This window comes from Netta rufina (assembly GCF_964035555.1).
Source record: "Netta rufina genome assembly, chromosome: Z".
Classification (NCBI taxonomy): domain Eukaryota; kingdom Metazoa; phylum Chordata; class Aves; order Anseriformes; family Anatidae; genus Netta; species Netta rufina.
The window spans coordinates 14,070,240-14,087,317 of NC_140126.1; the positions used below are offsets into that span (position 1 = coordinate 14,070,240).

A 17,078-nucleotide genomic window follows, 5' to 3' on the forward strand; every position below is an offset into this window, starting at 1 on the left:
TCTTGAGAGACCTAGTACCCGTTTATTTACACTGTAAATTCTGTTCAGAATTCTAGTTGTTTCATTATATATTAGGTGAGTTTCCAGAAGCCTTCTGTAGGCCACTCATCTCCATTGCAACTACCAGGCTTTGATGCTTTGTTTCTTCCTCAGTGGAGAAAAAAAAGTGTTTCTTCCTCTAATATATCCAGTTGATAAATTGCTTGCAGGAGTAATTGTTTTGCATTATGAAAACAATACATTTTGTATTTCTGATATACTATGTGTTAAGACTTATGAAGGCTTCTCAGCTCTAAAAATTTGATGCTCATGTTTAATGAGTGATAACTTCTTTCTTTCTTTGTTGGACAAATTCAAAAAAGTGGATTCCTTCATAGAAAAGGGTTAAAATATTAATAAGGATTGCATAAATAAAAGTAGCAAAGTTTTCCTCATTTTTCATCAGTCCAAACCTTATTATATTTTTAATTCTTTTTCTGTAGAAAAAAAAAAAAAAAGACTTTTTAAAATGTGCAATGTATTTCTCCAAACAGATTTCCTTCAAAATATCATTCCAATTCAACGCATCATATCTTCTGGAAAATGCCACTGTTGATGTATATGCAACAAGGTTAGTTGCAATTGTTGCTTGTTTATCTTCTTATTTTATTTAGGAAACTCTACTCTTTCTGCTTCATGGTAAATCAAGGATGACATGTCTAAACTTAGAAGTGGCTAAACAGTCTGTAGAGCTGGCAGTTTTGCAGATGTACTTTGTCCAGCGAGGACTTAGTGTACTGAACAAATTGCTGCTTGTCTCTAGATCCTGTAAGTCACAAATGAGTCAGAATTCACAGTAGTTTTCTTCTTTTGCAACCTTATTGTATGCTAAGTAAAAAGTTCTAACCCTCAAGGCTGTTGTGGTTTAGCCCTGGCAGACAGCTCAGTGCCACACAGCCACTCTCTCACTCTTCCCAGGTGGGATGGGGGTGAGAATCAGAAAGGTAAGAGTGAGAAAACTCATGGGTTGAAGTAAGGTCAGTTTATGAGGTAAAGCAAAAGCCACACATTCAAGCAAAGCAAAACAAGGAATCCACTGCTTCCTGACAACAGGCCACTTCTTGGAAAGCAGGTCTCAAAATGTGTAATGATTTCTTGGGAAGACAAATGCCATCATTCCCAATGTCCCCCCTTTCTCCATCTTTTCCCCCACCTTTTATTGCTGAGTAGGCCACTACACAGTGTGGGACACCCCTTTGGCCAGTCTGGGTCAGCTGTCCTGGTTCTGTCCCTCCCAACTTCTAGTGCACCCACAGCCTCCTTGCTGGGGTAATAGTAATTAATTGGAAATATGCAGGTATTTTTTAATTAACTGGAAAGATATACTCAGAACTGTAGGTATTTCAATTTCTTCATATCCCTTGCCACCTAGTAATCCCGTCAGATGTGCAGATGAGTATCGAGGTATAAGCTGTATATGTTGTTTTTATTTTAGTGACAGTGAAGAACCACCTGAGACCTTGGGTGACAACAGAGGACAAGTTACAATTCCAGTAAAATATGAAGTAGGATTAATATTTGTAAGGTACATATGCTTCTCTGTACTTCTGCTTGCTAACATAGTAAATGCCAAATGTCCAAAGACAATATAGTATTGCTTTGTTCTTAAGCTGTACTCAGTATCTGCAAGCAACAGCTTCTCATGAATAGGAAGTACAAGCTTCATTGAAAGAGCAGGTATAGGAAAAGATAGGGATAACAATGACTCCGTTTTGCTGCAACTCCTTTTTATCTATTTAAATTCAGCCTGCATCTTGCAAGTACAACAGCAGCTTTTGTTGAATCTTGTACTTTGCCCTATTCATTCAAAGGCATTTCAGGTACATAACAAAGAAAACACTTTCAGCTTTCTGACAGCCACAACTTTGTATTAATGTGATGTTGCATGGTATAGTGTCTGATCCCCAGCTTCGAAAATTAGCCTTAATTTTAGATTCACAGAAAGTTGTTTCTAACAGTTCAGATATAAGCTTTAATGCAGGTCTTATACAGTACTTTCAGAAATAGCTGGAATTCATAGAATCATAGAATCATTAAGCTTGGAAAAGACCTCCAACAGTATCTGGTCTTACCAACCCCCTACCACCAATATCACCCACTAAACCACATCCAAACTTTCCTTGAACACCCACAGGGATGGTGACTCCATCACCTCCCTGGGCAACCCATTCCAATGCCTGACTAGTCTTTCTGAGAAGAAATTTCTTCCAATTTCCAATCTAAACCTCCCCTGGTACAACTTGAGGCCATGTCCTCTAGTCCTGTTGCTAGTTATCTGCAAGAAGAGGCTGACTTCCAGCTCCCTGCAATTTCCTTTCAGGCCATTGTAGAGAGCAATAAGGTCTCCCCAGAGCCTCCTCTTCTCCAGATTAAACTACCCCAGCTAAATTTCATCCCTGTTAAATTCCAGTTAAATTCAGTTAAATTCCATCCCTGAAAAACGTCATAAATACTACCAGTAGAATTACAGGGCATGGTGTGCGTAAGTTCATTTTGGATGCATTTCAAGTGTTCAGTTCTTAGAATAAGGAACTGCACAGGCAATATTTACTCATTTCCTTGTTTTAATTGAACACAGCATTTGAAATGTACACGATAAAAAGTGAACACTTTTCAGAAAATTAGTAGAAGCAGAAGTGCACTTAGCAAAAATAATTCACTCACTACAGTTTTTATGAAGTTTTGTTCTTATTGTTTCTGTTTTTAAATCTGCAGTGTTTTCAAAGAACACCATGTTATAATTGCTGCAAATGATACCATCCCTACTGCTATTAACACAACAGAGCAGATTGGGGATGAAGTTACTCTGCATTATAGGGTAAGACACAATTAAAACCATATATTTTTTCATTTAGTTTGAATCAATCAATGTTACTTAAGTAGTTTCATTTTATGCAATATGTTAAACCTTCTACATTGTTTAACAGTTTTTTTCTTGCTTGCTGTAGAATAAAGTGAGTCAGAGGGTCTCAGAGTGGTCCATATCCTGTGGAGTAATTCCAGTGGGTTTTATAGCTGCTGCATATGCTAATAAATGAGAACTTGCCCTACATCCATTACAGTTTAGAACAGATATTTCCAAAATCCGGTCAGCTCTGAAAAAAAGGCATATGGCATGCTCCAAGAACACTTTCTTCACAATGGAATGAATACTGCAATCCAAAATCACTTGGGAAAGATATGTAATGGAGTAGAAGCCCAACCTCAAGTTGCAGTAGGACCGAATTTAGTTTAACTGAGGGCACCGTTGTTTCCAAATCCAAAGCTGAACAAGAGTCCCATATACAGAAGACAAAAGTCTCTGAACCAACTTCTATAAAAAATGGGAAAAGCCCATTGTTCTTGCTCTCACTAAGCAGCAAAGGCAAAAATTATTATATTTTTTATCCCACCTACAGTGTTTGACCTGACTACTTCTTTTAGTCTAAAATTTTAAATCCAGTAATCCTGAGGGGTTTTGTGTATGTTTTTTAGATATTGTTCATCTCTTTTCAAAATATGTGTTCTCTGAATACGTAAGAGAGCTGGTTGCAGAGCATACCCTTTATGATCTCATAAGCATAACCTATCTCTGCAAGCAGTTTACCTGAGTGGTAAGAAGGGGGAAAAAGTAAGAGTTCATCATACCACTTTTTTTGTGACAGACTTAAAAATGTTCAACAAAAAAAAGACAGAAAAAAATATAGAGAAGGAAAAAAGTGTAATTAAATACCAATAAAGTAAGGAAAATACTAATCAAAACATTTTTCTTGTTTCTTATAGATTGAAAAAGGTGAACACTTCCCAATGCCAAACCTTACACTGCAAATACTATTTCCTGATGTAACATCTGCTAAGAACACTCTTCTCTACCTTACTGCATTGTCACATTCCCAGGTAAGCTAACAGTTTGTATTTTTATTACTATCGTAACTTTTAAACTTTTTAGTGTAAAGAGCTGCAAACATTTTGGGTTTTGTATTACTTCAAAGTAGTTGTTGCTTGTAGTCTAAAAGGCAAGATGGTGGTGTTTTTAATGTTTGTGGTGTTCACAGGAAGACAGAAATGCAAATTTTCTTAAAAGCAAATTAGCAAGTTTAAAGCAACTTTGAACAATAATTGGAATATAATATTTTTAATATGATACATTGCCATGTTATTAGGAGTCCAGCTTGAGATATGAGGGACAGGACTCTTTTCTGAGCTGCTGATTATCTCCGTTATTAGCAGCGCTTACTGACAATGCTGTAGCCCTGCTATTTGAATCTAGAGCTCAGTCTCCTGTACAATCCTCTTCTTTCTGTTACTGAAATTAGCTTTCCTATATATCTGTTCCCCGGTGCTAGCAACCCTCTGGATTCTTCCTTGTCTGGGGAGCTGTGACATCCTGAAGGGGTAATAGGTCACACCTTTCCAATGCTCTTCACTGTATTTGAGGGTGATTAGTTTTTCTGTTTCACTCCTCCAGAGCAGCTGGAGGATATCACAATTACAGCAAAACAATAAAACTAGAGCTATATCAATAATTGGATGGCTGAGCACTAAGTGAACCCACTTTTTTTTTTTTCGTTTTCATCTTTTCCTTTGGAACCACACCTCTTCCCAAATATTTCACTTAGGTGTGAGGTATTGCACCACTGAAAAACAAGATGAATGAAAGGTCCAAATGAAAGTTCAAGGTTCACTTCAAAACAAAACAAAATCAAAATATTTCATGCTTAGAATGCAAGGAAGTTCTGACTTTTTAAATTTCTTCACCCATTCTAACCAGTGACCACATTTGACCTGAGCTTACACACACATTCACAGATCTGCATTTTTCTATGGGTATAATTCATCTACTGTTAGCTACACCCTAGTGATAGTGGTGTGCCAAAGTGCACTGCTGGGGATTGCAATCCATCTTCATTGTAATCAGAAAGTAAATATCCTGGACTGGAAAAAAAAAAAAAAAAAAAAAAAAAAAAAGGAAGAGAAAGCTCACCTCTCTTCCCTGTAAAGGAAAAGGATTTCTCAGTTGCCTTTGAAGGAGCCATGAAAGGCCAGTAGTACCACAGCACCTTTCCCTCCTCCCTTGGCAGCATAACAGGAGCTCCTGAAAACTGCAGTTAACCTGTCCGCTTGCTAAAGCAGAGGAGCTGTGGTTCCCCGTGCAAAAGCTATTTTGTTCCCATAATAGCCAACTCTTGCTGGTTGGCTATTGAACTCAAGGCGGTCAACTTGTAGGAAGTTCTTGTTTGCTTCTACAGATGTTTAAGTAGCTGGATAGAGCTTAGATTAAATTATCTCATAAAAAGCTCATTTGTTGTTTGCTTAATGATACTTCAGTACCTATACCATCTGAACTTGCTCTTCAGCACTCTTGCAGTATGAAGTTTTATTGCATTTATCTGCTTGGTACAGTTAGTTGATGTTATTAAATATTATTATTTTTTACATTTTAAAAAAATAAACAATAAATATTTTTAAAGTTGGCTTGTTTCCAAGAGCTTTTATTAGTAACATGTTGAATATTCGAGCAATAAGATTTCTTTTCTTTTCTTTTTCTGCTAACAGAATACCATCTGCCGAACTAGTTACCCTGTAGATCCCTTAAAAATCAGCTCTGGAAAACCGTTTGTGTTGCCGAAAATAAAAGAACCTACAAAGGATACAATTATGGTAAGCCTACTAATAGTATATGTAATTCATCCTAGATCCAGGTGTTTGAGCTAAGTATTTCTACAATTAACATACAAAATCTTCTCTTACACTGCATCCTATGGAAAATCAGTTTGATAGCCATAAAAGGTATCTTTAATTATTTCCAGCTACATAATTGTATGCAGAACTGAACTCGTGTTTGCTTGTTTTTTTAGTTCAGCAGTACTTCTGACAGCTGAGTAAATCTCACCTTCTGTATTAGATATATATCTATTAGATCTATATACAGATACCTAAGTTCTCCTGCCTTGCTTGGAAGATTCATCTTTCCACAAAGAGAAAAGTTTAAGAAACACTGTAGAGAAGACATAGGTGTATTGGCAGAAAACTTCCTGCAGTTACAGGCTGTGCCTTGTTTAGGTAACTCTAATGATGCCTTTTGTTGCATAGCTACAGAAACCAAGATTCCTCAAGGCTAAGGGACTGCAAAAACTGGGACTGTTCTACCACAGCATGAATATCTCAATTAATTGCCTACTGCAGTGTAGTTTTTGCACAAAAAGCCCTAGTAATTTATACTAAACTTGGACTGATATCACAGCAAGACTATGATTTGCATACATAATAAGCTTAATTGGTTTTACTTTAATAATGTGAAAAATCTGTTACTGTTAATTCACACTGTTGACTTTTAAACAGGACTGTGATACATACAGCTGTGCATCTATTAACTGTGCCCTGGTCCCATCTGACATATCACAAGTGAATGTTTCATTGAGAGTGTGGAAGCCTACCATCATTAAAGTAAGTAAATCTCATCTGGAAGTTTGAAAATCTTAAGCCACTCTCTTTAATGTTTCTTGAACTTACATCTTAAATATTTTTTAACTCTGCATGGTTCTCTGTTATTTTGAATTGTTAATCTTGCTTTTTTTATATTTCTGCAAAATTAATTTTGATCTCTTTTATTATCTTTGTAATACTTAGCATGAAATTTAAAACACATTAGAAAGACAACCCTTACTTATTCTGTATCAATGGTCTTTTTTATTAGTTGGTTAACCATCCACAAATTATAATTCAGCAGATATAAAAAGGGATATATAGAAACATATATTTTTTAAGTTTTTAACTGGAAAGACCTCACAGGTCTAGAATACTATATGATACTGAGTTGAGCTCCTGGTTTGTGTCTTGTCTTTCTATGAAAAATAACAGGACAAGATAGGAGATACAGGAGAATTTTAGAAAGCCTGAATCTGTCCCTGTGGCGAAAGTACTATTCCAGGATTAAGCAGTATTTCTTTGAAATCTCTGATCCTGCAAACAGTGATGTGCATGCTGAAGGTGTCATGCACAAGCTGCTTTGCTGACTTTCATACACAGACCTTTTCAACATCACTCCCAAAACTTTAGCTTTATGTTTTGCTCTTAGCCTTCTCATTTCTGCAAAACTTTCTGCTTCAAGATACCTAATACAAACCATTGACATTTCTTTCTTCTTCCAGGCAACTATTCACAGTTTAACCCTTGTTGTGAAAGCCTTACTTAGGAGTGAAAACTCATCACTGATTTTGAGAAATGACCACCAAAAACTAGAGGTAATAACATGATAATTCATGGATTTACTCTTCATAGGATTTATTCTGCTACTGAATTATTCAGTCATTCATTTCTAGTGAATCAATCACTATTTGTTGTAGTTTACTATCCTACTCTAAATACAAGTAAGTGATTTCACATTACAGTAGAAAATGTCAGAATTAGACAGCTAATTATACTGAAATTCTGTTAACCCACCAATGTACCTGGGTAAAAAAGCTGTCCTTGGTCAAGTGATCCTACTTTGTACATTGTACATGTATTTTCTTTATTATTGATTTATTTATTATTTCTTTCCACTCCATTAACCAAGACATATATTTGAAACAGTATCTTTTATTTTCCAGAAATTTTCATGGTTATTTTCTTGTATGCTACATCTGAAACAACATTTCACTAATGAGTTGCTATTAAAATCTATAGTTGTTTATTCATTGGCTATTAACAAGAACTTGTATGTAATGCTATAGCAAAGATATCAGATATAAAAAGAAATAAATGTCTTCAATTTCTTTTGATTTGCTATTTATCCTTGAATACATTCTATTCCAAGAGAAATTCCAAGAGGTTTATAGTGGCTAATGCACTGCTTTTTTGTGATGACTTGTACATGCAGGGGTTTATTTACTACAGTGTACATTTTTAAATGTTATTATGTGTTATTACTGTTAATATCCCTCAATTCATAGCAAAATAACATACAATGAGAATTAGATCTTGTGCAAAATATTTTTGGAATGCAAATCTCACAAGTCAACTATTAAATGATACTATATCCAGGCATGTCTTTTAAGTGACAGGTTGAAATACAATCCAGGGCAAAAACAGAGGTGAGAGGCTTGTAGATAATTTCATAATTTCAAGTTGAATATCTGTGTTTGCATCTGTATCTTTAATGTTTTTGAACTATGAAGTTGTCTCTTTAATAAACTCTTAAGTTAAAATAATTCAAATTCACTATATCATCATTTCCATTTAAAATTTGAATGTTCCATATTTCAGTTCAGTTTACACTAGCTAAGCCTTCTTTAAAATTAAATTAGTGTCCCCACAGCCTTTTATACTAAGCTTGCTAATCACTGTCATCTTTCAGGGAGGCAGGCATTGAGTGATGAAGAATATACTGAACAAACTCCTTAACATTCATTTTAACTACCCATATTTTTGGTTCTGAGTTCTTCATAAAAATCACTACTGACTAATAGCAGGGCCATTCCTCACAAAGCGAGACCCTGGAAAATCAGTGTTTACTAATAAAAGTCATGCTGCTCTGTTGTTATTTTAGAATTATTTATTATTTTAGAATGTCATTTATTGCTTACATTCTGAACACTTTGTAGACCATGATTAAGATTTCGAAAGAACTCCCACCTGGTTCAGTCCCCTTATGGGTTATCCTCCTCAGTATCTTCGCTGGACTCTTAATTCTTGCACTGCTTATATTTGCTTTGTGGAAGGTAAGCTGCACATTCGTCTCTTCATGAAAATAAAGAAATATACATAAATATACATATAATAAAGAAATATACATAAATTCTATGTCATGTTCTATAACTAGAACCTCATGGACATTAATATTAGCCAATAGGAAGAATGAAATCTTGTAGAAACAACAAAATAACTAATAACACCACATTCTTCCGAAGTGTGACATGCTATGCTTTCTGATTAAAGCCTGTAGTGTTGTATACATAACAATGTGATGGAAATAAAATTAAATAGAGATTTTAGAGCCATAAGGTTTTTTGCTTTAGCTTTGGCTGGATGTGGCCAGGTGTTCTCTTTGTACAAGGAATGCTAGGACTGTGGTGTAAGTATTGCCACAAGTGGGCACTCTTTTCCAAGCTAAATATTCAAGTTATATTTAAGCTACAGTTTATATATATGTATATATTTCAACATTCATTATGCCTTGAAAAAAATTGACAAGCATAAATTATTATTTATTCAACTGAAGACCAACTATTATTAAGCATTTTAGTCTTTGACATTATGTGAGAATAACAATGATTCAGCAATCACTCATTGTATATTTTCCTGGAAAGGAAAACCTAAAGGGTTGTACTTCACTGATAAAATATTAAATGACTTTTTACTGCACTGCAAGTGTGAAGTAGTAACAAGAATTTAGAGTATGAATGCTACCAATGTGCTTTGAGTTGTGTGCTTTGAGTAGTTCTTTATTCGCATTTTTCTGTCCTGCAGGCTGGATTTTTCAAGAGACCTCTAAAGAAGAAAATGGAAAAGTGAGGAAAAAAAAAAGATTTCTTCAGGTCTGCCTCAAAAATGTGACTGTAAAATTAAAAACTTAGGTATATATGCAAGGGCTACAATGTTTTCTAAACTCTGGTGCATTTAAAAGACAGCAGAACATCAAGCAAGCAAATCAAGTGCACAGGTGAATGATGCAAAGAAAGAATAAACAGCCTTATGTCATTTTGTGATACTCAAGGACATACTTTCAAGTGTTACTCATTTTTGGAGAGTAACTGAGTTCAAAGATGCTAAGGTTTTTAATACGAAAAGCGCCTAATCATATTTTTATATGCATATACATGTGGAATCCTTTTTCATCCCACATTATGCAACAAGTCAGTTTGTATGTAGTAGTCCCACTGTTTTTATCAACTTATGATTTTCAAAGGGAAAAAGTGTTATATTCAAAATTTTCTCCATTTTATGGGCTGTCAGTTCACAAAGCAGAAGATTCAAACTTTGAGAATGCACCAAATATTATATGGCAACTGAGGTAATGAAAATTCAGAAGATAGAAACACCTGCAGAACTTTGGGTGTTCTGCAAGGAATCACTGAAATTCCTTGGACTTCTCTTTCAACTATTTTAGCATGTCCACTAGAACCCAGGAAACTCCAGGAAAGAAATTTTTATTTTCAAGAGGACCAGTAAAGATAGATCCATTAAATCATGTAACTGTTTGAAGTTCAAACAGATTTTTGGCAGACCTAGAAATGTATGCACAAAACATTCAAGCCCTACTAATTGCACACTGTACACAAATAAGCAGAGGCACAATTGTGTCTGCAGATTGAAATGTCCATATTTATGCAGAAAATGTTTAGAGGTACCCTGAAAGTTTGACTCTTGCTGTATATCTTGGAGTAGCCAGGAGGGTGCTTCATAAACTGTCACTGTACAGTTGTTGTGTAGCTATTTAATCCAATGAGTTTAATGTGTAAAAAATAATAATTAACAAAAGAGCACAGATAAATTTAGCACTGGCAAGCTTCTTCTAGTAGTGTAAGTCACACCTCATCTTTGTTACTTGGGAATTTAAAAATTAATGAAGAATTTCTATACTAAATAAGCACTTAACAAATGATGTTTATTTTGTGATAAGGATTAAAAATTTATATAAGAATACACTGAACTGTAGATAGCAAAAGATTTCTTTAAACCTATTTAGACTAGTCAGCTTAACAGGAAACTTCCTCCTTTCTTCTTTCACACATTTGTTTTCCTTCTACAAGTATTTCTCTCTGCAGCTCTTGGCTATACATTGTCCATAAGAGCTTCCTACTTTACTTGCAGTCACACAAAACTAACAAGAAAATGGAGGCCTGCAGGCAAAGTGCAATGTTGTCTCAGCATGATGTGACTCAATATTGATTGATCAGAAAATGTTGAAGAGCACTTCTGTAAGATGTCCTCATTTGTGGAAATGCCTTTGCCTTGCCAAGGAAACCAGGATAATTTGTTCCTCTTGTTGGTACAAATTTCATTGGAATGAAAAAAAAAAAAATCATTGCAGTTTTCAAAAGGTTTTATTTTATCAGATACGCTCTACTGACTTTATAGTAACAGCTTAGAAAGCAATAATGTATTTTATAACGATCTTTTTATTCTTTTAATACATTTAGTGAAGACTTTTTTTCTTCTTTAAGAGACCATAGTTTGGGTTGAACATGCTGGCAAGTATAACTCTGGAAATGTGCCAGAAGGTGCTTCATTGTTTAAAAGATGCTGTCACTCTTAAGTACCTTCTATTTAGTTCCTAAATTAGAGAGTAGTTATTGGGAAAGGCTGAGATTTATGTTAATGCATCAAGTAGGATTACCTTTGAATGTGTTTGTAACTTCTCCTTCTGCCTGTGGGAAAGGTGATTGTTTCATAACAAATGTTCTGCTGAAAGCAGCAAGACTCAGAGGAGAGGGCAAAGCATTCTGCAGGAGCACTGTGAGGAGCCTGGGAGAGCCACAGAGTCAGTGGGCTTACCTGATGGGCTCAGCTGCGTGCTTACAAGCATGCCTGACCCCAGTGGATACAAGGTGTGCTGCCCTGGTTCTGAGCACAGAGTAGAAGCTTCAGTGGAAGCAAAAAATAAGGCAGAATTGTTGTAGGTAGGATCACTGCTTCATTTATCATGTGATTTAAATTGTCCTCAGAGGAATGCAAAAATCCGGCTGTTGAACAAATATGATAAATTAATATTTCCAACGGTGTTTTCAGTCAGTGTGAGATGCAAGTTTTATTTTTTTATCTTTAAAGTATAATTTTGCCAATTTGTTTGGAGGAATTAAATGGCATGTGTCAGCACAAAATCTGAATGTCTTAGAATTAAAAGTGTGTTTATATTTTGTTTTGTTTTGTTTTGTTTTTTCCTTATAGTATCTCTGTAAAGACATAACAATGCTATTATCCTAATATGGTTTTGTGGAGGAACAATTATGAAAAAGTTGTGACTCACCTATGCACACATACAGTCTATGGTAGTAAAGGAAATACTTGTATTTATTATTATTCACCCAGTTTGTTAACCATTAGGTCATTTTTCCTGGCTTCATAAAATTAATCACTCTAAGTTAATTCAAGTCACACATCATTTTTATGCAGCATACCTTTTGTTTGTTTCACTTTTTAGTTATGGTAATCTGATAAACAAAACTTTGTGCTTTTTCTGATGATATTTCATGTCTTATTTTAAAGCACCAGCCTGTTTTAAAATATAAGTCAATAGAACAGTCTGTTTCCCTAACTTGTACACAAAAATACGTATTTTATCAATACAAAGTATGTTTGAGATTGTTGTCCCATTCTTTTTAGCCTTGCTTTGCACTGTAAAAACAGTAGGAAGCTTCTTATAACCACACTGCTATTCTGTTTCTCATGATGCTTTCTCCCTTTTCACATTTGACCTATTATCAGAAGCTTAATTATAATATCTATTTAAAATATAAGTATGTAAAGGGGATACCACTGTAGCACATTACTCTTACACAGGCTACATTAGTGAAATCACTATTTTTATACATAGAATCTTTCCACAGCACTGCAAGAGCAGTATTTTTACTGCTTCTCACTTTTACTGCTTCTCACAGCAGAAAAGCCTACTGAAATCACTATTTCAAACATCAGGAACATCTCATTGAAATTTAGCAGGCACCAAAAATATCAATAAAGCATGTAATCTGTTTTATTCCTATAAAAAGGCACATTAGGCTTGTAATGTGATTCTAACTACTAGCAAGATAAACGTTTTTGTTATTCAAATAAAAGCCCATACAAAAAATGTAATGAATTGGGTGTATAACCTGAGCTTAAGCAATGGAAGAAATCTGGCCCGGGTCTGTTCCTAATTTCAGCACTGAAGTAGCTAATGTTAGAGCAAGGTAATGGAGAATCTATGTTTCTATAGCATAGCAAAGCTTTAAACCATTGCTCCTGCTTCAATCTGAGGCTGTTCTAGAGGTTGTCAGTTCCCTATATAATTTTACAAGACTTGGCAGACAGCATCTACATTAGAGCAATCTCCCTGAGCTGCTGCTTATGCTACTGTCATTCTCGGTCTGTATCTCGAGCCCTTGCCACAGATACCAGCCACTTTTCCTGAGCCTATGCCTGAGATCAGTAGTACACTGCCTGTGCTGAGTTCCTTCAGGCACGATGTACCTCTTCTTCAGGGCTTGTGTCAGGGGAATCTACCAACTGGAGCCAAGGGTTTTCATCTTCTCATGTGGGAAAAAGAGGCTGCACTTTGGATCAGGCTTATCTAATGAATTCCACATTGTCTAATTATTTTATTTTCCTGGATTAAGTACTGTATAGATGATGCAATTCAAACAATAAATAAATAAAAGCAGAGCAAGAGAATGAGAGTATACCTCTGTTAATTATGCCTCTTACCGGGAATCAGATGGAATTTTTTGTTAAAGAAAGAAATCACAGCATTCTGCACAGTTTTTCCTGTAAAGTTATTCCATGTGCTTTATTGATTAATAAATAAAATAAAATAAAAATCTAGTGTATGTACTTTGTAGTTTGTTTGACTTTCAATGGTATAAGATACATATAAAGACATTCCAGTACCTAAAAACTACCTAAGCCTGTCTACTTGTCAATAGAAAGCTATTACAGAACTAAACATCCTTGCCCAGCATAAAATCAAGGAAATCTTGAATTCTGTCAATTGTTCAGAAGGTTGCCATGCATTGTATGGATTGTGCTTGTAGCCGCATTTAAAAATTTTTCAAAGGACAGTAAGAATTTCTGACAGATTTGGTTTCATGACATTATATACAAAAAAAGCTGAAGATACATTCAGTCCTCATAGAATCATAGAATGGCTCAGGTTGGAAGGGACCTTAAAGATCATCTAACTCCAACCCCCTTGTCATAGGCAGGGAAGCCACCTACTACATCAGGTTACTCAGGGCCCCATCCAGCCTGGTTTGGAACACCTCCAGGGATGGGGCATCCACAGCTTCTCTGGGCAACTTGTGCCTCACCACCTTCCTACAGTGAAGAATTTCCTCCTAATGCCTAGTCTATCCTCTTCTGGTTTAAGACCATTCCCCCTTGTCCTATTATTATCTACCTGAGTAAAGAGTCCTTCTCCGTCCTTTTTATAAGACCCTGTTAAGTACTGAAGGGCCACAATGAGGTCTCCCTGGAGCCTTCTCCAGGCTGAACATCCCCAGTTCTCTCAGCCTTTCTTCATAAGACACAGGCTCCAGCCCTCATCCGTGATCATCTTTGTGGCCCTCCTCTGGACCCGCTCCAACAGCCCCACATCCTTCTTGTGCTGGGGGTCCCAGACTTGGATGCAGCACTCCAGGTGGGGACTCACAAGGGCAGAGCAGAGGGGCACAATCCCCTCCCTCCACCTGCTGCCCACCCCTCTGCTGGTGCAGCCCAGGATGTAGTTGGCCTTCTGGGCTGCAGGTACACATTGCTGGCTCACAGAATCACAGGATCACAGGATCATCTAGGTTGGAAGAGACCTCCAACATCACCTAGTCCAACCTCTGACCTAACACTAACCAGTCCTCCAGTAAACCGTATCACTAAGCTCTACGTCTAAACGTCTTTTAAAGACCTCCAGGGGTGGTGACTCCACCGCTTCCCTGGGCAGCCTGTTCCAATGCCGAACAACCCTTTCAGTAAAGAATTTTTTCCTAATATCCAACCTAAACATCCCCTGGCTCAACTTAAGCCCATTTCCCCTCGTCCTGTCACCAGGCACGTGGGAGAACAGACCAACCCCCACCTCGCTACAGCCTCCTTTAATGTACCTATAGAGAGCAATAAGGTCACCCCCGAGCCTCCTTTTCTCCAGGCTGAACAAGCCCAGCTCCCTCAGCTGCTCCTCACAGGACTTGTTCTCCAGACCCCTCACCAGCTTCGTTGCCCTTCTCTGGACTCGCTCAAGCACCTCCATGTCCTTCTTGTAGTGAGGGGCCCAAAACTGAACACAGTACTCGAGGTGCGGCCTCACCAGAGCCGAGTACAGGGGGACAATCACTTCCCTAGCCCTGCTGGCCACACTGCTTCTTATGCAGACCAGGATGCCGTTGGCCTTCTTGGCCACCTGAGCACACTGCTGGCTCATATTCAGCCGACTATCCACCATCACTCCCAGGTCCTTCTCCGCCTGGCAGCTTTCCAACCACTCCTCTCCCAGCCTGTAGCTCTGCTTGGGGTTGTTGTGCCCCAGGTGCAGGACCCGGCACTTGGCCTTGTTGAACCTCATACAGTTGACCTCAGCCCATCAGTCCAGCCTATCCAGATCCTCCTGCAGAGCTTTCCTACTCTCAAGCAGATCGACACACACACCTAACTTGGTGTCATCTGCAAACTTACTGAGGGTGCACTCAATGCCCTCGTCCAGATCATCGATAAAGATATTAAAGAGGACTGGCCCCAGTACCAAGCCCTGGGGAACGCCACTAGTGACTGGCCTCCAACTGGATTTGACTCCATTTACCACAGTTCTTTGGGCCCGGCTATACAGCCAGTTTTTAACCCAATGAAGTGTACGCCAGTCCAAGCCAAGAGCAGTCAGTTTCTTGAGGAGAATGCTGTGGGAAACAATGTCAAAAGCCTTGCTGAAGTCAAGGTAGACCACATCCACAGCCTCATCCACCCAGCGCGTCACTTTGTCATAGAAGGAGATCAGGTTCGTCAAGCAGGACCTGCCTTTCATAAACCCATGCTGGCTGGGCCTGATCGCCTGCTTGCCCTGCAAGTGCTGCGTGATGACTCTCAGGAGGATCTGCTCCATGAGCTTCCCTGGCACTGAGGTCAAACTGACAGGCCTGTAGTTTCCCGGGTCTACCCTCTGGCCCTTCTTGTAGATGGGCGTCACGTTTGCTAGCCGCCAGTCAACTGGGACCTCCCCTGACAGCCAGGACTGTTGATAAATGATGGACAGTGGCTTGGCCAGCTCCTCTGACAGTTCTCTCAGTACCCTTGGGTGGATCCCATCCAGCCCCATCGACTTGCATACATCCAAGTGCTGTAGCAGGTCACCAACCATTTCCTGGTGGATTATGCGGGCCACATTCTGCTCCCCATTCCCTTCCACCAGCTCAGGGAGCTGTGTATCCAGAGAACAACTGCTCTTGCTGCTAAAGACTGAGGCAAAGAAGGCGTTAAGCACCTCCGCCTTTTCCTCATCTCTGGTAACTAAGTTTCCCCTCACATCCAGTAAAGGATGGAGATTCTCCTTAGTCCTCCTTTTTGTGTTAATGTATTTATAAAAACATTTTTTGTTATCTTTAATGGCAGTAGCCACTTTAAGCTCCAGATGAGCTTTGGCCTTTCTAATTTTGTCCCTGCACAGCCTCACAACATTTTTATAGTCCTCCTGAGTGGCCTGCCCTCTCTTCCAAAGATCATAAACCCTCTTTTTTCTCCTAAGCTCAAGCCACAACTCTCTGTTCAGCCAGGCCGCTCTTGTTCCATGCCGGCTTGTCTTTGGGCACATGGGGACAGACCGCTCCTGAGTCATTAAGATTTCCTTCCTGAAGAGTGCCCAGCCTTCCTGGACTCCTCTGCCCTTCAGAACCACCAATCAAGGGACTCTACCAACCAGTGTCCTGAACAGCTCAAAGTCAGCCCTCCAGAAGTCCAAGACTGGTTTTACTGACCCCCCTCCTGACTTTACCAAGAATAGAGAACTCTACCATTTTGTGGTTACTCTGCCCAAGACAGCTCCCAGCCACTCTGTGAACAGCAGGTCTATCAGGGCACCTCCCCTGGTAGGCTCACTAACCAGCTGCATGGTTCCTAACCAGGAACCTCCTAGACTGTTTTCTCTGGGCTGTGTTTTGCTTCCAGGATATGTCTGGGAAGTTGAAGTCCCTCATGAGAACAAGCATTGATGATTTCGCAACTTCTGTCAGCTGCCTGTAGAATTCCTCATCCGTCTCCTCATCCTGGTTCGGTGGTCTATAACAGACCCCTATCAGAATGCTTCCCTTGTTGGCCTTGCCACTAATCCTAACCCACAGGGACTCAACCTTATCATTCCCAGCCTCAAGTTGCATGATATCAAAAGCCTCTCTGATATAAGAGAC

The 17,078-nt window shown here is 38.3% G+C and overlaps 1 protein-coding gene across 1 annotated transcript in view; it reads left to right on the forward strand.

Annotated features, from left to right (window-relative positions):
- ITGA1 (integrin subunit alpha 1) overlaps positions 1-13,475 on the forward strand; it is a 78,144-nt gene extending 64,669 nt beyond the window's left edge. The window contains exons 22-30 of the mRNA XM_084305504.1: positions 534-610; positions 1,475-1,564; positions 2,755-2,857; positions 3,802-3,915; positions 5,575-5,679; positions 6,361-6,465; positions 7,170-7,262; positions 8,604-8,720; positions 9,469-13,475. Of these exons, the coding sequence (XP_084161630.1) occupies positions 534-610; positions 1,475-1,564; positions 2,755-2,857; positions 3,802-3,915; positions 5,575-5,679; positions 6,361-6,465; positions 7,170-7,262; positions 8,604-8,720; positions 9,469-9,513 (849 nt within the window). The 3' untranslated portion in view covers positions 9,514-13,475. The remainder of the gene's footprint in view (positions 1-533; positions 611-1,474; positions 1,565-2,754; positions 2,858-3,801; positions 3,916-5,574; positions 5,680-6,360; positions 6,466-7,169; positions 7,263-8,603; positions 8,721-9,468) is intronic.
- The last annotated feature ends 3,603 nt before the right edge of the window (positions 13,476-17,078 follow it).